Here is an 18114-nt window from a genome sequence, read left to right as displayed (position 1 = left end):
TACATATTTCCTTCCCTTATTTACAGAATGCCAAACCAGCAGTCTTTCGCAGCAGGTCGCAACTGGTGTTTTACAAAACAAAGGATGCAGGGGGAAAATGGTCCAAAAGTAAAAAACATGAACCCATGGACGATCTTGATGGTCAAAGTCACAGATGGAGCCTATTTGTGCTTTAGCTGGATGAGCCTTTTCATCCTGTGTATGTTTTTGGATGTTGCTGGGGATGGAGGGGAACAAAAAATAAAGCATATGCATTCTGAACGAGGTCCAGTACTGTTAAATGTCCCACCAAGAAACATGCTATTGAAATGAAGGTAGACACTAATATGACTGCTACAACCAGGGCCTCACTCGCCAGATCAAAGTATTATGGCTGGATTTTGGCAGTCACAATGCAAAAAGATTTAAAAAAAGAAAGAAAATCCTCAGCATTTTGCCTGCATTTATATTGTCTATTATAGTAAACCAGGGTATTGTCAACTCAAAATCAGTTTATGTTTTCACCTTATTGCCATGTTAAATTTAGAACATCAACGGAATAGGGTTCCAAAAGAAAGTCTTAAACACGGAGATAAGCGCAGTCTTTAAGTAGATCATCATGGCACTCGTCTGGGAACGGGTTTCCGCCGTTCCAGGTCTGGGGCGCCCTGCTTCCTCTTGTCCTATAGATGTCGCTAGTGAGAAACATCAAAACGCCATAACATAACCCCTGCTCTACCAAAGACGCACCACTTAATATACAGGGAGCCAATCAGAGCCCGGGGATGGCTTCGGTAACGTCTGCTTTTTTTCCTCATGTATTATTTATTTTTGTGGGGGGGGGGGGGGGGGGGGGGGGACGGGAAATCAGGAATGAGCAAGGCTGATGCAGACTACAAAAAAATGAGCCAACAGAGAGTTGGAGGGGGGTGGGGGGGGCGTCTACTGAGACAGAGTGAGAGAGAGAGAGAGTCACCGTGCAGGTCGGGCGAGTAGAGAAGACTACAGTACTGGAGGTTAGGCACCGTTGTCTCACAACGTGACGTGAAAGGTCAACTGTGAGTACATTCTGTACAGGGCTGGGGAGGGACGGATGGACGGACGAAGGTGGGCATTGAATCCCAAAGTTACTGAGCTGCTATCCTCCCTTCCAAAGCCCCCCCCCCCCACCATTCACCCACCCTGGAAGCTGCAGTCACATATCCCATATCCTTGAAGTGCCCCCCCCCCCTCATGGTTTTCGTCGACCAATCAACCGCTCTGGATGTACTTCTTGATGACCACGCAGCCGTGTCTGAACAGCGGGCAAGGCAGCGACTGCAGGAGCGTCCAGCTGTTGGTGCCGGGGTCAAAGGTCTCCATGTTGCCGAGGGCCGGCCCCTCGCTGCTGACCACGCCCCCAGTGGCGTAGATCTTCCCGTCCAGGATCACGGCACTAAGGAGATACAAACACACACACACACACACACACACATATAACTATTTAGGCCGCTGTTTGCTTTTAAGCTACTGGACTAGTTTAAAATAACCTGGATATACCTGGAGGCAATGTTGACTGATAGTGATTTCGATAATGTAATCAATAAAAGCACATCCTATAACTGATATAATCTACAAATGAAGAGAAAAATATCTATTTGTATGTTCCGAAAGTCTCCCACTTACTAACTGGGAGAGGCTCTATCTCATACAATAAATCTGTAAATGCTTCCTGACCAAGGATGCAGAAATTAGGATTTGAACTCAGAGGTCAAACTCTGCTACTGCAGTATCAAAACAAAAACAGACCAGTCTAAGAAAACCTTCAATTTAACGTCGGTGCTACCTGTAAATGTAACCTCAGGAATAATTCGTAGCATACATGAGTGCTTTTCAAGGCAACCAAAGAGCTAGTGAGTTTGTGTTTGTGTGTATGTGTGTGTGTGTGTGCGTGTTTGTGCAAATTACACCTAATCCACCACCGATTCCCTCTCTCTCAACTCTTGCACATGTGAGCGATATTTTGCCATGATGATAAAATCCATCAAATCAAAAAATAACAATGGCTATTTTTAAACAGATGCCATGGCAACAGAGGACCTTGAAGCGGAACCATCTCGTCAATCAAACGCGCGACGTCCTAATGATGAGCTAATTAGTATATAGAAGACTAGGCTGGTGTCTGAAAGAAAATCATTTCTCGACTAATGTGGTACTCTGAGACAATTGAAGCGCACCAGTGTGTGAGTGCATGACTCAACACATGACTGTGTTCCTGTGTGTATCTGTGTGTGTGTGTTTATGTTACTTCAACTTATCCTGAGAAGATGGAGAAGAAAAACTAATAAATTGACATTTTCTGGATTTCCTGGAGGGCAAAAATGAAGTAACGAGAAACAAACTCCAAAAAAACAAATATGTGTACAAATATGCTCATTTGATATGAGAAACAGAAACAGGAGTTGGTGTGCAGAGGGATTAAAACTTTGGCTGTAAGCTGATTAGAGCTTACAGACCCTATTGGGATTTTGGCATGATTTCTATTTACATAAGGTATGCACAAATTCAAAACACACACGGACACACACACACGGACACACACACACACACACATGCACACAAACAAATTAAACAGCAGGCAGTCCAACCACACAGCGGTGATGGGACCCGCAAGATTATTACATAAAGCTTAAATCTACTCAAAGAGAAAAGCCACCGCTGATCCAGAAGGACAGGACACAGAAATATATGCAGCAGGAATGACTGTGACTGTGACTGCTACGACAGATAAACACACACAGAGGAGGCTGTTGCCTGCAGTCTCAGTCTGTACGCATGTGTGTGTCTCTCTCTAGTTCCCCACCTCTCTCTCTCTCCCTGCATCTCTATATGTCTGTCGCCCTCTCTCTCTCCTGCATCTCTATATGTCTGTCGCCCTCTCGCTCCCTCTCTGCATCTCTATATGTCTGTCGCCCTCTCTCTCCCTGTCTGCATCTCTATGTCTGTCGCCCTCTCTCTCTCCCTCTCTGCATCTCTATATGTCTGTCGCCCTCTCTCTCTCCCTCTCTGCATCTCTATGTCTGTCGCCCTCTCTCTCTCCCTCTCTGCATCTCTATCTCGCTCTCTCTCTCTCTCTCTCTCTCTCTCTCTCTCTCTCTCTCTCTCTCTCTCTCTCTCTCTCTCTCTCTCTCTCTCTCTCTCTCTCTCTTCAATGAATACTGGATATGCTTGTCCGTGTTGATGAAATCTGTTGATTTTACATGTTGTACGCTCAGGGTAATCCCAACGCAGATGTGTAAAACAAGAATGTTTTTCTAAATCCCCTCTGATGAATGACCGGTACTGAAAGGTTCTCATTAATAAACCAGGTGTTGCATTGCTGGGTGTAGACATTTCTTTCCATCAGTACATGGTGTACTGTCATACTCCGACACTACGCTTTAGATGGGTGATTCTCCCTTTCAAAAGACTTGGTTTTTAAATCCCCCAAAAAATCTCTCTCTCTCTCTCTCCCTCTCTCTCTCTCTCTCTCTCCCTCTCTCCCCCTCTCCCTCTCTCTCTCTCTCTCTCTCTTTCTCTCCCCCTCTCTCTCCCTCTCTCTCTCTCTCTCTCTCTCTCCCTCTCTCTCTCTGTGTGTATACACACGCCTCCACAAACACAGTCTGTCGCTGCCTCCCTCGCTCCCTCCCTTTCAAATGTTGATGCGTGTTTGTCAGACGCAGCTAAATGTAGTGGCGCGACCACCCGCCGTGTGTGTGTGTGTGTGCGCCATCAATAACAATAACCCTGACAACATGATTTATGCGACGCATTCTGTACATGAGATCTAGCGTCCCTGTCTAACGTTGCCTGCCAAACGCGTGTGCTGTGGACGGGGGAGGAGGGGGTAGGGCTAGCCGCGAGGCTAGCCGGAGCCCCATCACGTTGGATTCATTACCCAGCTAACAGCACACCTCCCTGGCTCTCCCGCACCACTGCAGTGGGCGGTAGCTCCCAGTGCCCAGCTCACCTGCTGCGTGCTAACCCTGTCCAGCTGCCATACGTGTGTATGTGTGCGTCGAACCACTATTATAATAATTGCCTGGATTACTAAAATACTCTGGTATTATCAGACTCCCTGGGAGTCCAGTGATTATAGGTGTGTACTCCAGTGTGTGTGTTTGAGTGTGTGTGTGTGTGTGTGTGTGTGTGTGTATGTGATTTTCTGTCACAAAAAACAAAATATATAAACATATATTTACATATATATATATATATATATATACATATATATATATATATACACACATTATCTATACATAATTTTTTATATATATATATCGACATTTCTAAATATATAGAAAAATGTAAACATATTTATCTGTATACGTCTATATATATATATATATATATATATATATACATATTTATATATATATATTGTGGCTGGGGAAGGGAGGCGTGCCGGTGGTTACCTGCAGAACTGCCGGGAGTGGTTCATGTTGGGCCCGGCCTTGATGTTGCCTTTGTCCGGGTCGTAGATGGTGGTGGCCCGGGCATAGGCCCCGCCCAGGATGAAGATCAGACCGTTGAGACTCACGGCCGGCGCAAATTTGTTATCTAAATGAGCCCAAAAAAAAGAACGAGAGTGATTGAGTGGGAGAGGGAGACAGAGAGAGAGGCAGAGAGAGAGAGAAGGAGAGCGAGAGAGAGAGAGAGAGAGAGAGAGAAGGAGAGAGAGAGAGAGAGAGAGAGAGAGAGAGAGAAGGAGAGAGAGAGAGAGATTGAGAGAAAGAAAGGGGGGGGCGAGAAAGGGACGGATAAGCAATTTTCCAACACACAAAAAGAAGAAACACAAAGCCATTGTAGGGCTGTCATTTCCCACTCTCTCCCGAGCTTCGCTGTTCAACATAATGCCATCATTTTGTATTTCATTTCAGAGCCGCCGCTCCCCTCGGCCGCGTCCACAACCGCCCGCCCGCTTGCCGGGCGACGCCCCGCTTATCGGGCCCTCGCAGGTTAACAATGAGCCGCGGAGAGAGCGGGCTCGCTCTTACAGTAAACGGCACAATGCCGAAATAAATAAATAACACAAGGACAAAATAGTTAAATCAGCATAGCTTTATCATCGCAAACACCCCCCCCCCCCACACACACACACACACACACACACCACCCTCCTCCTCCTCCTCCACCCCCAGCATATGCTACCAGCTGGGATGTAGTCTAGCTGGGCCCCCCCCCCCCCCCCCCAGTTAACTCTGCCTCCATTATTTAGAAATCTGATTAATGGGGAGTGGGCTGGGGGGTGGGCTGAACACAATGGGGAACGGGTGCACGCAACACAGCTCCATCAGATACGGGGCAGGTACGTAGGACTCGAGGCGGGTGGGGGGGAGGACAAAGACGCATCTCTGTCGGAGGCGTGCTGGACGTTGGTAGGGAACGGCGGTAAAGTAAGAACGGACGATTCAGCGGAACCGGCGTGGTTTTCACAGGCCGGGTGCGAAGAACGGCGACGCGCAATCAGAGAACGTAAAGCGCGGGTGGAGGCGACATCTTCCTCGTAATCTTCCTTCATCGTCTTAATTTTTTGCCTTCATCATCGTCCTTACCGTCGTCATCTGAATTGTCGTCACGGACTTCACCATCATCTTCGTTACCATCGTCTTCATCGTTGTCTTCAACATCGTCTTCATCATCGTCTTCAGCATCATCATCTTCATTTTCTTCACCATCATCTTCATCCTTCGCTTATACCATCGTCTTCATCATCGTCTTGGTCACTGTCTTCATCGGCGTCTTTAACTTCTTCAACACCGCCTTCCTCATCTTCTGCACCATCGTCTTCATCGTCGGCTTCTTCGTCATCTTCATCATCCTCTTCATCCTTCTCCGAGCTGAACATGAGAGAAGGAGGAGGAGGAGGAGCCTAGCAGCAACCTCTTGGCCCCCTCTAACAGTACCCTGTCAGACCTCCTCCTGTCATACGCCCTCCTCCTCCTCCTCCTCATCCATGATAATTCTCACCTCTGCCCCGAACCCCTCCTCCTCCACAACCTCCTCCTCAGTCTGTATCCTGGAGCAGGTAACACTCTGAAGTGTTTGATAACTGCCATCACCACCACAATCACCACCACAATCACCACCACCACCACCACCACCACCACCACCACTCTCACCTCCACCACCATTACTGGACCATGTTCCAGCTCCAATTTTTAAAAAAGCTAAGAAAAATGTGTCAAAGACACATGCACGCCCACATGTGCACAGCACAGCTACCATGGTGTAAAACAGCCCCTTAACCTCGGCAAACTCCAGAACCTGTTTATACACGGGCGTGCACAGCGTGTCCAGCACCCACACACACACACACGCACTGGGCATGCCCATGTATAAACACACACAGACACACACACACATACACACACTTCTTTTAGGATTGTTGACGTTGTGCAAACATGGTGAGAGGATGAGCCTCCATCTGGCCCCATTCCAACATTGCCTGCTACCATATTCCCACATCCCCCTCGGAAGGAAGACGTCCAATTCAGTTCCCAGACACACACACACACACACACACACACACACACACACACCCACACACACACACTACACATCCATACAAAATGCGCTACACACTACGGTGACGTCAGTACACGACACAGCACACACTTAAGTGTACTGCACATCCAGGCAAATAACCTGAAAAAGGCTCTGCTATCACGGAGCACAAACAAACAGGCAGATTATATGCACATGGGTCCATGGATGAAGAGCTCACGGAAGACCAGACGGCCACCGAGATGTGTGCGCTGATAGACCGCAGGGAGGGGGGCATGACACGACAACCCGTCTCCGTCACAATCTGGCATCAACATTCTCTCTCTCTCTCTCCCTTTCTCAGCGGGCGGAAGAGCAAAGCCACCAGAATTTACTGAGGGCTTCAGCAGAGAGAGAGAGAGAGAGAGACAGAGAGAGAGAGAGAGAGAGAGGGAGAGAGAGAGATAGAGAGAGAGAAAGAGAGAGAGAGAGAGAGAAAAAGAGATAGAGAGACAAGAGGTTGAGGGAAAAACGGAAGGAGATAAGACAAGGGGAAAACAAACAAAATGGAGACGGATAACGCAAAGGGAACGATGGAAAAAAAGGGGGGCGAGAGAGAGTGGGCACAGAGGAGAAATATAAGAGAAAGAGAGGAAAAAAGAAAATGACACGAGACTGGAGCTGGGAGGAAGAAGAGAAGAGAGGGGAGGGTGAGAGCGAAGAGAGGGGAGACGGCGAACGACGGGGGAGATCATAAGAGAGCGAGTGGGAGGGGAGGCGAGGGGAGACCGAGCGAATGGAGAGGAGGGAGAAAAAGAAAGAGGGGGGAGAGGAAGGGAATGGAGGGGGGGGGGGGGGGGGGGGGGGAGAGAAGGAGGAGAACGGCGCCAAGGTGCCAGCGCCGCGGGCTGAGATAAAACAACATCTAGGAGGGAATTGCAGCGGGGCCGGCGCTTTATTTATTTCATTAATCTCCGTCCGTCCTCACCGGCGCGCTCCTTCATCTCAGGCGCGCGTCCTGTGAACGGGAAAAAAACGCTCTCTGTGCCATGTCAGGCCAATAAAGAGCGGCACGGGGTGTACTTTTATTCAGGGTGATGATGATGAGGGTGGGGGGTGGTGGTAAAAATCGAAAGAGAAAAACCCAAAAGAAGCCGGCGGGGAAGATGGGGACATGTCCAATTAGGTAGCTATGGAAACACTGTCTCGCACGCCCATCTCTCTCTCTCGCTCTCTCGCTCCCTCTCTCTCTCTCTCTCTCTCGCTCTCTCTCTCTCTCCGCTCTCGCTCGCTCTATCGGTAATGACCCAGCTCGGCCGCTCTCGGCCCGCGACGCCGTTGGGGGAGGTAATTGTTCTTCGCTCAATCTTTCCGATAGATCAATATAAGGTCCAGCTCATCTGCTGTCGCTCCCCGGAGCCAACGGTTCTAATGTGAGTGTGTGCGTGCGGGTCCAGGTTTGACTGTGTTTGTGTGTGTGTGTAACGTGCGCGTGTGTGTATGTGCATGTGCCCGCGGGTGTGTGCGCGTATATGTGTTATGCACATGTGTGTGAGTGTGTGCGCGCGCGACGGAGCGCTTATGCTCATGTTGGTGTGCGCGTATGCATGTGCCGCATGCGTGGGCCCTTGTGTACGTGGCTGCCTGTGTGTGTAAGTGTGTGCGCGCGTGCGTACGCTACAACGAACAGGGAATTCAGTCCACGTGTCATGTGATCATGGACTTCATGGAGTTGGGGTGTCTCCCATACGTATCCACGCGCCGATCGGTGGATTCAAGTGGCACAGGTATAGAGGGGCGTAGCAACCCTCTGCTGTCTGTGCGCTGGGCGGAAGCACTGTTTTTTGGTGGAACGTGATGCTACATACATTCTCTCTCTCCGACTCTGGGAAAGAGATGCTGGGGGAGAGAGGGGAGAGCCGATAAGTGTGTGAGAAACCCATTTGCGGTCCATGTGGGAGATGGTTCATGCGGGGCCAAAAGCTCCCAATGCACACGGGACGCAGCCGTCCACACACACACACACACACACACACACACACAAACGCACGAACGCACGCATGTGCAGGCACGTGCACACACACACACACACACACACACACACACATCTGTGTTTGAGTCAGTCGATAAGCCAGTGCCATGCGACTGAAAAAGAGACAGATTGTGAGAACGAGGGGAGATGGGGGAATATAGTGAGAAAAAAGAGAAAGGGAGAGATGGAGAGAGGGTGAAAGAGAGAGACAGAGAGGGGGAGAGAGAGAGAGAGACAGAGAGAGAGAGACACAGAGAGAGAGAGAGAGACACACAGAGAGAGAGAGAGAGAGAGAGCGAGCGAGAGAGCGAGACAGTGAGACACAGAAAAAGAGAGAGAGAGAGAGACAGAGATGAAGAGGGAGATTAGTGCGGGGGGGGGGGGGGGGGGGCGGTAGAGAGAGGCATTGGGCTGATAGAGAATCGCTCCCCGCCGGAGCACTAAAAATCATTGGCGGCCCAATTTCACAGGAAGCCCTAAACCCTTCTATTATCTCCTGGCTCCCTGTCTATCAGACACCCAGTCATCTACACACTGACAGATGACTGTCTGCCTATCTCGCTCTCTCACACACACATTGCTCTCTCTCTTTCTCTCGTTCTCCCTTACACTCGTACACCCTTACGACCACTCTTGCTCTCGCACCCACACTCTCTCACTCACACACACATTCTCTCGCTCGCGCACGCCCGCACGCACCCACGCACACACACACAAACTTTCTACGTCTCACACACTCGCCCTGTCCCGCACGCTCATGCATACACACTCTTTATCCCTCACATGCGGACACACTCTCACTTTCTCACCTCATACTCACTCGCCCTCCCTCGCCCATTCTCACTGCGTCGGTCGCTGGCATGTTCACTGTGTGTTTGTGCCTCGAGATGTGTGTGTGTGTATTACATTCACAATGCTTGATTGGCATTAGGAAACAACACAACAGCAGCATTACCATAACGACCGAAGACAAGGACAAGGAGAACAAAGCAAGATGTAGCGGGCATTGTAATCACATAGCTTCTCCTTGCTCCCTCTCCCCCTCTCTCTTTCTCAGCCCATTAAAACGCATGAATTATTTTAAGGTAGATGTGAGCCATACGAGGTTCACTTGGTGCTGCTTATGTCTTCGATGTTGCCTCTTTTCATCTGTTTGTACTTTAAAGGGCTGTCCTCTCAATTCCTATGGTCTCCGTTTCTTTTTATTCTACATTGCTGTAATCTTCTCCCTCTTTTCTCACTCTCTCTTTATCTCTCTTCAACTCTCTTTGTCTCTCTTGATCTCCACTACTGTTTCCATTTTTCTTGCCCTCTCTCTCTTTCTCTCAGTCTCTCTTTATCTCTCTGCAACTCTCTTTTCTCACTGGATCGCCACTTCTATCTCTCTCACCACTTCTCATCCTCTCCACCTCTCTCTCTCATCCTCTCCACCTCTCTCTCTCCATCTCCACCTCTCCCTCTCTCTCTCTCTCTTTCTCTCTCTCTATCTCTCTCTCTACCTCTCTCTCATCATCTCTCTCATCCTCTCCAACCCTCTCTCTCCATCTCCACCTCTCTCTCTCTCTCTCCACTCTCTCCATCTCGCATTTTCGTTACTTGCAATAACTCTGACATTCAATAGGAACACTGGGTATTGCATTAAAGGCAGTTATGAACACACATATCTGGATACAATAATGCCGGAGGCAAAGGACATAAACCACAATGTTTTTTTAAGAGGAAAGCGAGAGAGCACAATATGTACCTGCTGGGTTATTAGGAACACTCTGTGCCTAATAATCGATTCAAAGCAAAGCCGTGTCTCCAGGGCCAGGTTACACTAATAGCTTTCAGAACTTTTAGTTCAGTGATGAGGGTGTTTGACTTCCAACTCGGCTAACTGCACTGGGTTTGAAACCCCAACGTCCGCAGTATACCTATAGGCAGGGTGCGATTTGCCGGTGGGGATGGTGGGGATTATCCCCCCCTCTGGTTTACACGTCCTACCCTCTGCTGAATTATTTTTATCCTCGGTGGGGATAAAAATTATCCCCCCCACCCAAAGTATTTTCACCATTTCATCGTAATAATTAACAACCAAAATACACAGGGTCCGTCTTCATTTTGAAACATTTTAAAATGTTTCTCAAAATTATCCCCCCCTCTGGTTTTTTCACAAATCGCACCCTGCCTATAGGCGTCCTTTAGAAATGTTATTTTTCTCTCACTATTTTTTCATGATTTCTCATTCTATCCAAAGTTTTTCATCTGCCACTTATTTCTACATTTTTCCATCCTTGCAACTTTTTCATCTAAATATCTTTTTGGCTTTATAGCCCAAGCCTATATATGAATAATTTAATTTGGTGTTATGGTCAGGATTCCGTTTTCATGTTAGCATTAGGTTCAGGGTTCGGTTTTAGGTAAGGATTTGGTTTTATTGTTAGCATTAGGTTCAGGGTTTGGTTTTAGGGTTAGGATTTGGTTTAAATTTAAGCGTTATATTCAGGGTTTGGTTTAAGGGTTAGGATTTGGTTTAAATTTTAGCGTTGTATTCAGGGTTTGGTTTTAGGGTAAGGTTTTGCATGAATGCTTTGTTAAGTGTTTGTCTTTTGGTTCTCTGGTTTGGTTCTTACGGTTAGGGTATCCTATTAGGGTTAGGTTTTAGGGTTCGATTTTTGATTCCCTAATTTGGTCTTGAGGTTATGGTTCCCTATTAGGGATGAGGTAAAGTGATTTTCTTGTTCTTGGTCCACATGAGTGGATGTTTCTAGCCAGGAGCGGTGAGGTAGCAGCCACAGCCTGTTTACACTGCAGAGGGATATTTTTCAGAAATGCGTTGCGGAGACTTCAGAGGAAATGAGCTTAAACTGTGTGCTTTGTTGATATTAGGTCAGAACATACATTTGCATTCAAAGGTTTAATTATAGTAGGGCTATATTATCTCATTAAGGCAAATCATTTGAAAAAAACAAAGAAAGTATGAACACAACATGAAAAGCATTTCATTGCCCACTCTAAGTAAAAACTTTGAAATGGACGTAATTACAGGTAATTACATCGTTATCTTTGTGTTACCGTGTTTCCACCTACCCACTTAGTATGGCTCTAAAAACTTGATGGGGTTTAGACAGTTTTGAATGCTACTGACATTTTCGGTCTTTTGTTTCGTTGTTGACGTTGTCAACTGTCAAATCTTTAGTCTTGACTCATATTCTATTGCCTGCAACATCAACACATTTCACTTAGAGAGTACACTTAAAGTGTGTGCACAATGACATTTGAGGGTGCGTGTGTGTGTGTGTGCGTGCGTGCATGCGTGCGTGCGTGCGTGCGTGTGTGTGTGTGAGTGTGTGTAGTGCGTGCATGTGTGTTTTTTTAGATATGCAGGTATGTGTTTGACAGAGAGAGAGAGAGAGAGAGAGAGAGAGAGAGAGAGAGAGAGAGAGAGAGAGAGAGAGAAAATAAAGAGAGAGGCAGAGAGAATGCATTAAAAGAAACAGAGTAAAAGCACACAGTCCTAAACATCGCAAACAAACAAAGCAGTGTTAAAAAACATGGCGGACCACAAACACCAACAGACTCCCAACACACACGACCATGGGCCTCCCGCCGCGGGTCAAGTGACCTCAACCCACCTATCATGGGCGACTCGATGAAGCTCCAGGTGTTGCTGTGCGGCACGTAGGACTGCAGCACGCCCGCAGGCCGCCCGGCCTCGTTCACGCCCCCGAACACGTACACCTTCCCGCCGCACACTGTCGCCGCCGCCGAGTGCACGGGCTTGGGCAGCTGGGACACCGTCTCCCATTGGTTGGTGATGGTGTCGTACCTGGAGGAAGGGGGAGGGGCCAAACAAAGGAGAAAAAACAAGCATGAAGACATTTGCTGTGTGCACGTGTTTGTGTGCGTGCGTGTGCGTGTGCGTGTGTGTGTGTGTGTGGGTATGTGTGTGTGTGTGTGTGGGTGTGTGTGTGTGTGCGTGTGTGTGTGTGCGTGTGTGTGTTTGTGATGGAGAGACAGAGAGAGAGAGAGAGAGAGAGAAAGATAAACATGAAGGTTGCACATCATACAATGTGACGGCTTGAAAGAGTCTGAGTGCGTCAGTGTGTGTGTGTGTGTGTGTGTGGGTGTGTGTGTGTGTGTGTGTGTGTGTGTGTGTGTGTGTGTGTGTGTGTGTGTGTGTGTGCGGGCGGGTTTACATAGTGGGGTTCGTCGAGTGCGTTGCTTCATTCAACTTAAAAATCAATGGATACCTGAGATGTTGGTGCGTGTCTGCTACCTGTCTCTAAACACGCCATCAAAGAGCCCCTTCCCACATGCAATCACAACGCCGCGGCCTGCGGACTCATCGACCGTCCCAGCTGATTGTTCTAACTCCGAAAGGCTTTTCTAAACGTCCGCGACGAGAGCTTACACTCCCGATGTTTTGCGTCGTCGGTCCCCACATCTTCAAGGACAGCTAGCTTAACCTCGTCTTTGGCTGTTTGTTTTTACCATCCGTGCGTCCTCTCGTGTTCCAGACGGAACCGGTCCATTCTAAACCCCCGTCTGTTGACAAGTTACACAGAGGCAGCGTGTTCTGATTGGACGAGCAACCGAAACCATCGGGTATGTTCTGTTGAGTGATAAGTGATGCAGGGGCCTTCATCAAGTTGTGTTCTTTGTACAATGTAATCAATATCTCACAGTCTGCGGTCCGCGCCTTGTTGAATTGTAGAATTTCATTGTCCACGTTCTGCCTCTGCAATGTGGCAACATCGTTTTAGCTCTTGGACTTTTTGTGCCATGGCGGAGATAGACAATAGCGACAACACAGAGCTTGCAAGGTCATGGGCAGGTTGTGGAGGTGGGACAAAGTGAATAAAAACATATCTTCGACAAAATATATCTGTCTCTAGTTCTGGCTCAGAAACAGCATTTTCGTGGGGGAATTGATTCTGATTGTTGATGTTCTAGAAAATAATTAGCAAATTGAACATGCCTAGTATATAGTCTACAGAATACGAGGGCATTGATCGTTGCATAATGTTCACAGCCGAGTTGGAAGTCTGAGCTACAGTCCCATTGAGATAACTTTACAAATCAAAGAAATGAAGTGAAGTGGCTCATCGAATTGAAGACCAAATGGAGGTCAGTCACTTTCCCTTCGACGGAAAATGTCGGAATACTTGTGATATAGCGACACTATAACCAGGTTCTAATATAACATTATGACTTAAATGCATCCATTTAACACCCTGTTGCACACACTGACAGCCATATATGTTATATGCTATATGTTTCTCCCCTCTTACAGTTGCTAGTTCATTTCTTGGTATTAGGGGTGACAGATATGATTAGGAGAATGTTTTATGCCGAACGGAAGGCAGGAAGGGAAAGGAAAATGGCCAACCGACACACGCACATTGACAGCAATGTAAAGCAATTACACAAAGCCACACATGCCGGGCGCCTACAATGTATTAGTCTCCAGTGTTGTAGCTGCGTGTCAGAGCTCAAGGCTTGGACCTCGTCCACTAAAGCCTTGAATTGGCATTGCGAGTCTGCAACAACTGCAGCTTTAAAAATCGACCAATCCGCGGCCAAGCGACACAACGCTGTGTGGCGGCCACCCACTCGAAACGGACCCTGTGTCTGCAAGTGCCCAGTTGTCCGAAAACTGACGCAACAAACCAACAAACGGAGACCAATCCCGGCGTCGGGAGCACTGACACATCCGCGGGTCCACACGCTTGAAGTGTGGCTGTGTCGTAAAAGTGTTCACACGTCAAATATCAAACTGAACCAAAACAACAAACATGGAGGCAATCTTGAAGACATAAGCTCTGACATACCCACGTGCTTGAACCAAATGATCCCTTGTCAAACGGGTGCTTTGCAATGTGTGTGTATTCACATTTTGGGGGATTTTGTCATTATTTTTTCCGACCCTTACCCAAGCATCAATACGCACCAGGGCATGTTGTGAACCGGCATGCGTTAATGTGGGTCTCTGTGTGTTTGTGTGTGTGTGTGTGTGTGTGTGTGTGTATGAGTATGTGTGTGTGTGTATGAGTATGTGCGTATGTGTAGCGCCGTGGTTTCCATTAGCGAGCGTGTCAGCGCTGTAATCCCAGCGTCCACGGGCTGCCGATCAAAGCCCTCCAATCCCGTCACTCATTCCAGGTGAAGCCCAGCCCTTGTGGAGGCCCAGCCAATCAGAACCCAGGGAACCCTCTCTGTTTAAGACTCGTAGTTGAGTTCTAAAAACACAGGCTAGAACACAAGTTAGACCCCAGAAAGGTTGTCTAACTTTCATTCGCACTACTTGTTTCTTGGTCGTGTCATCAGCACCGATAGAGTATTTATAAGTTAAGTAAAGTTGTTATAAGTTATTCAACAGATACTTTATCCAAAGCAACCGAGTGAGTTCAGATACAGGTCGTTCTGGCATGGAGGCAGCTGGATTGAGGCTAGGCGTGTAAGGCATTGTGACACGAATCGTTGCGATAGCTTAACTGTCACGATGATAACATTGCTTCTTTTCGACTGTTATTGCATATTTTATGCCTCCGCAACGAAAAGTTATTTCCTTAATTAATGTTATATAAAAATATTCGCCTGAGAATCGAATCGTGAGCGAATCGTCAAACTCCTTCCGACTCTAGGCTACGGACAAGGGGAATCAAACCTGGAACCGTTTGGCCCGGAGCCACACTATCCAGCCTGATTATTTCACGTTTACATGCAGTTTGCTTTTTTGTGTGTCGTTAATATTTCTTTTGATTTCTTCTGTATGTAACGCTTCATCCGCTGTTCCAGCCTCGCAGGGCAGCATCGCTTCAGTGTCTGACTCCAGACGCAGGCTTAACCCCAGGCAGACAGGCCGGGATTCAAACACGCCTCGAGGGGGGATAGGTTTTACGGCAGATGAAGAGGGAAGAGAGAGAGAGAGGAGGGGAAGAGAGTGAGAGGAGCGATACTGTTCTATTTTTTTTGTCGTTTTTTCGCAATCTGGGTCAGGTCCTTGACAACAGCTGGGTTGAGTGGCGGGGATTAAAGTAATGTCCGACACGGAACAGGAGAGGCTTTCAGATAGGTGGACATCCCCCGCAAGTGATTGGGTCAGTCTGAACCCAGCTGAAGCGCGAGCACGCACGCATACGCGCACGCACACACACACACGCACACACACACACACACGCACACACACACACACACACACACACACAGTGTGTCAGGTGGAGTAAATGGGTGTTGTGGAGGTGGATGGACATGAGTGGTGGTAATTACTCCGCTAGATGTTTGGGTGGAGGAGCTCCCCGGGCCAACGCCAGCTTTGGCCGGAAGCCAAATTGTCCAAAGGATTCTGGGAAAGGAAATGTATTTTAAAAAATCTAATTAAATGATAATCTGCCTACTGTGCTGCGGCTGAGGAACTGCCCGAATAAAAGAAAAAAAAAAAGAAAACGATGCGAGAAGAAAAAAGATTCCCAGATAACGGAGCGCTTTGTTTATTATTTATTATAAGCCGGTACCTGGGTTGATCTGGGATGGGATGCTCATGGAAGGATGTTTCCAAAGTGAAATTAAAGGCTAATTAAAACCCAGAGGTGGAGAGCTGTCTGCTCTTCACTAATCCACCTGATCCGCTCTCGGTACCCACACACTGTCTGAGAAAGACACATCCCTGGCCCTGCCTGTCCAGAGTTCCTTCCCCAACGACTGCCATCTGCCTGTAGGCCACCCTGAGCCTAGAACCCTTAACTACTCATTATAGTTAAAAAAAATGAGTTTGGGCTAAAGGTGAATGGCACATTTTTATTTAACCGCAATTTAACCTGGTTAACGTCACGGTTAACGCGTGCAGGTGTGTGTGTGTGTGTGTGTTTGTGTGTGTGTGTGTGTGTGGTGTGTGTGTGTGTTTCTGTGTGTGTATGTGTTTCTGTGTGTGGGTATGTTTCTGTGTGTGTGTGTGTATGTGTGTGTGTGTTTATATGTGTGTGTGTTTGTGTGTTTCCATGTGTGTGTGTGTGTGTGTGTGTGTGTGTGTGTGCATGTGTGTGCTTGTGTGTGACGGTTGCGGTGAGAAACAATGAGGAGATCCTCAGCCTACTGCTGAGTGTGGAGACTGCCGCCATCAGAGGAAACACACCAGGCGGACACTCAGTACGGGTGTGACTGTCCGTCAAAACGGCGGGATGCCAACTTAGGACATCCTGGGACCACCCACAAACCGACCCACGGCGGAGCGGGCGTGGGGGCGTAACGCTCCGATACTCTGATCACCTGACACGGGATAGGGGATGGACTCGGAAAGACCTGGCCCGATTAATATAGAGAGAGAGATTCTGAGAGAGATACAGGGTGATTGTGAACGAGAGAGTGCGAGAGAGAGACAGAGAGAGGGAGGGAGACTTAACTGCTGTGGCAATGTCAATGTTTATTGAATTGAATTGAGAGGCAGTGAGATAATGATTAAAAACAGAGAGAGAGAGAGACAGACAGAGAGAGAGAGAGAGGGATAAAGAGAGAGAGAGAGGGATAAAGAGAGAGAGAGAGAGAGAGAGGGATAAAGAGAGAGAGAGGGATAAAGAGAGAGAGAGAGGGATAAAGAGAGAGAGAGAGAGAGAGAGAGAGAGACGGCAGAGAGAGAGAAATAGAGCCAGAGTGAGAGCCAGAGCGAGCGACAATAAAAAGAGAGAGACAGAAAAAGAAAGGGAGAGGGAGAGAGAGAGAGAGAGAGAGAGAGAGAGAGAGAGAGAGAGAGAGAGAGAGAGAGAAACAGAGTGAGACGGAGGGGGGCGGGTGGGTGTAGGGGTTAAGCGACACACTGAAGGGCATCCAAAGCTACTTTTTTCCCCAGCGTTGTCAAGGAAACGGCTGTAATGTAGCCATCCTGGGTGCTGTGGTGCCTTGATTTCATGCTTCGTAAAAAAAAAAGCAAAAAAAATAACCCCCGGAAAATAAATATTGTGTTAAACGTGCGCACTACAATCTCCGCTTGAATTCCTCGTAATCTTTCGCGGTTCCTGACGGGAACATTCGATCACCCGGGTTAAAGCGGTGTGGTCAACCACACATGCACACACACACACACACACACACACACACACGCACACGCGCACTCGCACACGCAAACACGCACACACACATGCACAAACACGCACACACACTCTCAGATTCTTGCTCATGCAACAACACAGAGGTTCACACTCAAACACATGCGTGTACACAGGAGTACCTATACACACACAAACACACACATACACACACAGCCCTACCCAGACACACACACACACACCACACCACCTGACGCCACCGCCTTTGTATGTTTTGTGGCGTAACAGACGAACAGCGAAAGAAGAGACGGAAATAAATAAAAGAACACTGACTCATTCCACAGTTTCCTGTTGTCTTTTATCACCTTAAAGCAAAGATAGCTCATCTGCCGAACTGGGGTATGGTGCGCTGTACGGTGACGGCCTATGTGTGTCAAGCGGTGATGACATCATCATTAGCATCAGTTATGTCGGTGGAATTGTGACATATGAGCTGCTCTGCGATCGACTCCGGGGGAAGCTAACAAAGTGGGGCCCGAGATGGCAAACACTAACGGCTGTAAGTGGCTGCATTGC

General features: G+C 48.0%; 1 protein-coding gene across 1 annotated transcript; it reads right to left on the bottom strand.

The window, feature by feature from the left end:
* Window positions 1–1230: 1230 nt before the first annotated feature.
* klhl29 (kelch like family member 29) lies at window positions 1231–13032 on the bottom strand (the record flags this gene model as incomplete). The annotated part of the gene is made up of 4 exons (XM_079754232.1): window positions 1231–1414; window positions 4413–4557; window positions 12133–12326; window positions 12992–13032. 4 exons carry the CDS (start codon window positions 13030–13032, stop codon window positions 1231–1233), a joined length of 564 nt encoding a protein of 187 aa, XP_079610358.1.
* Between the last annotated feature and the right edge of the window lie 5082 nt (window positions 13033–18114).

This window comes from Pollachius pollachius (assembly GCF_949987615.1).
Source record: "Pollachius pollachius genome assembly, chromosome: 16".
Taxonomy (NCBI): Eukaryota; Metazoa; Chordata; class Actinopteri; order Gadiformes; family Gadidae; genus Pollachius; species Pollachius pollachius.
This window is presented reverse-complemented; position numbering and strand designations above follow the sequence as displayed.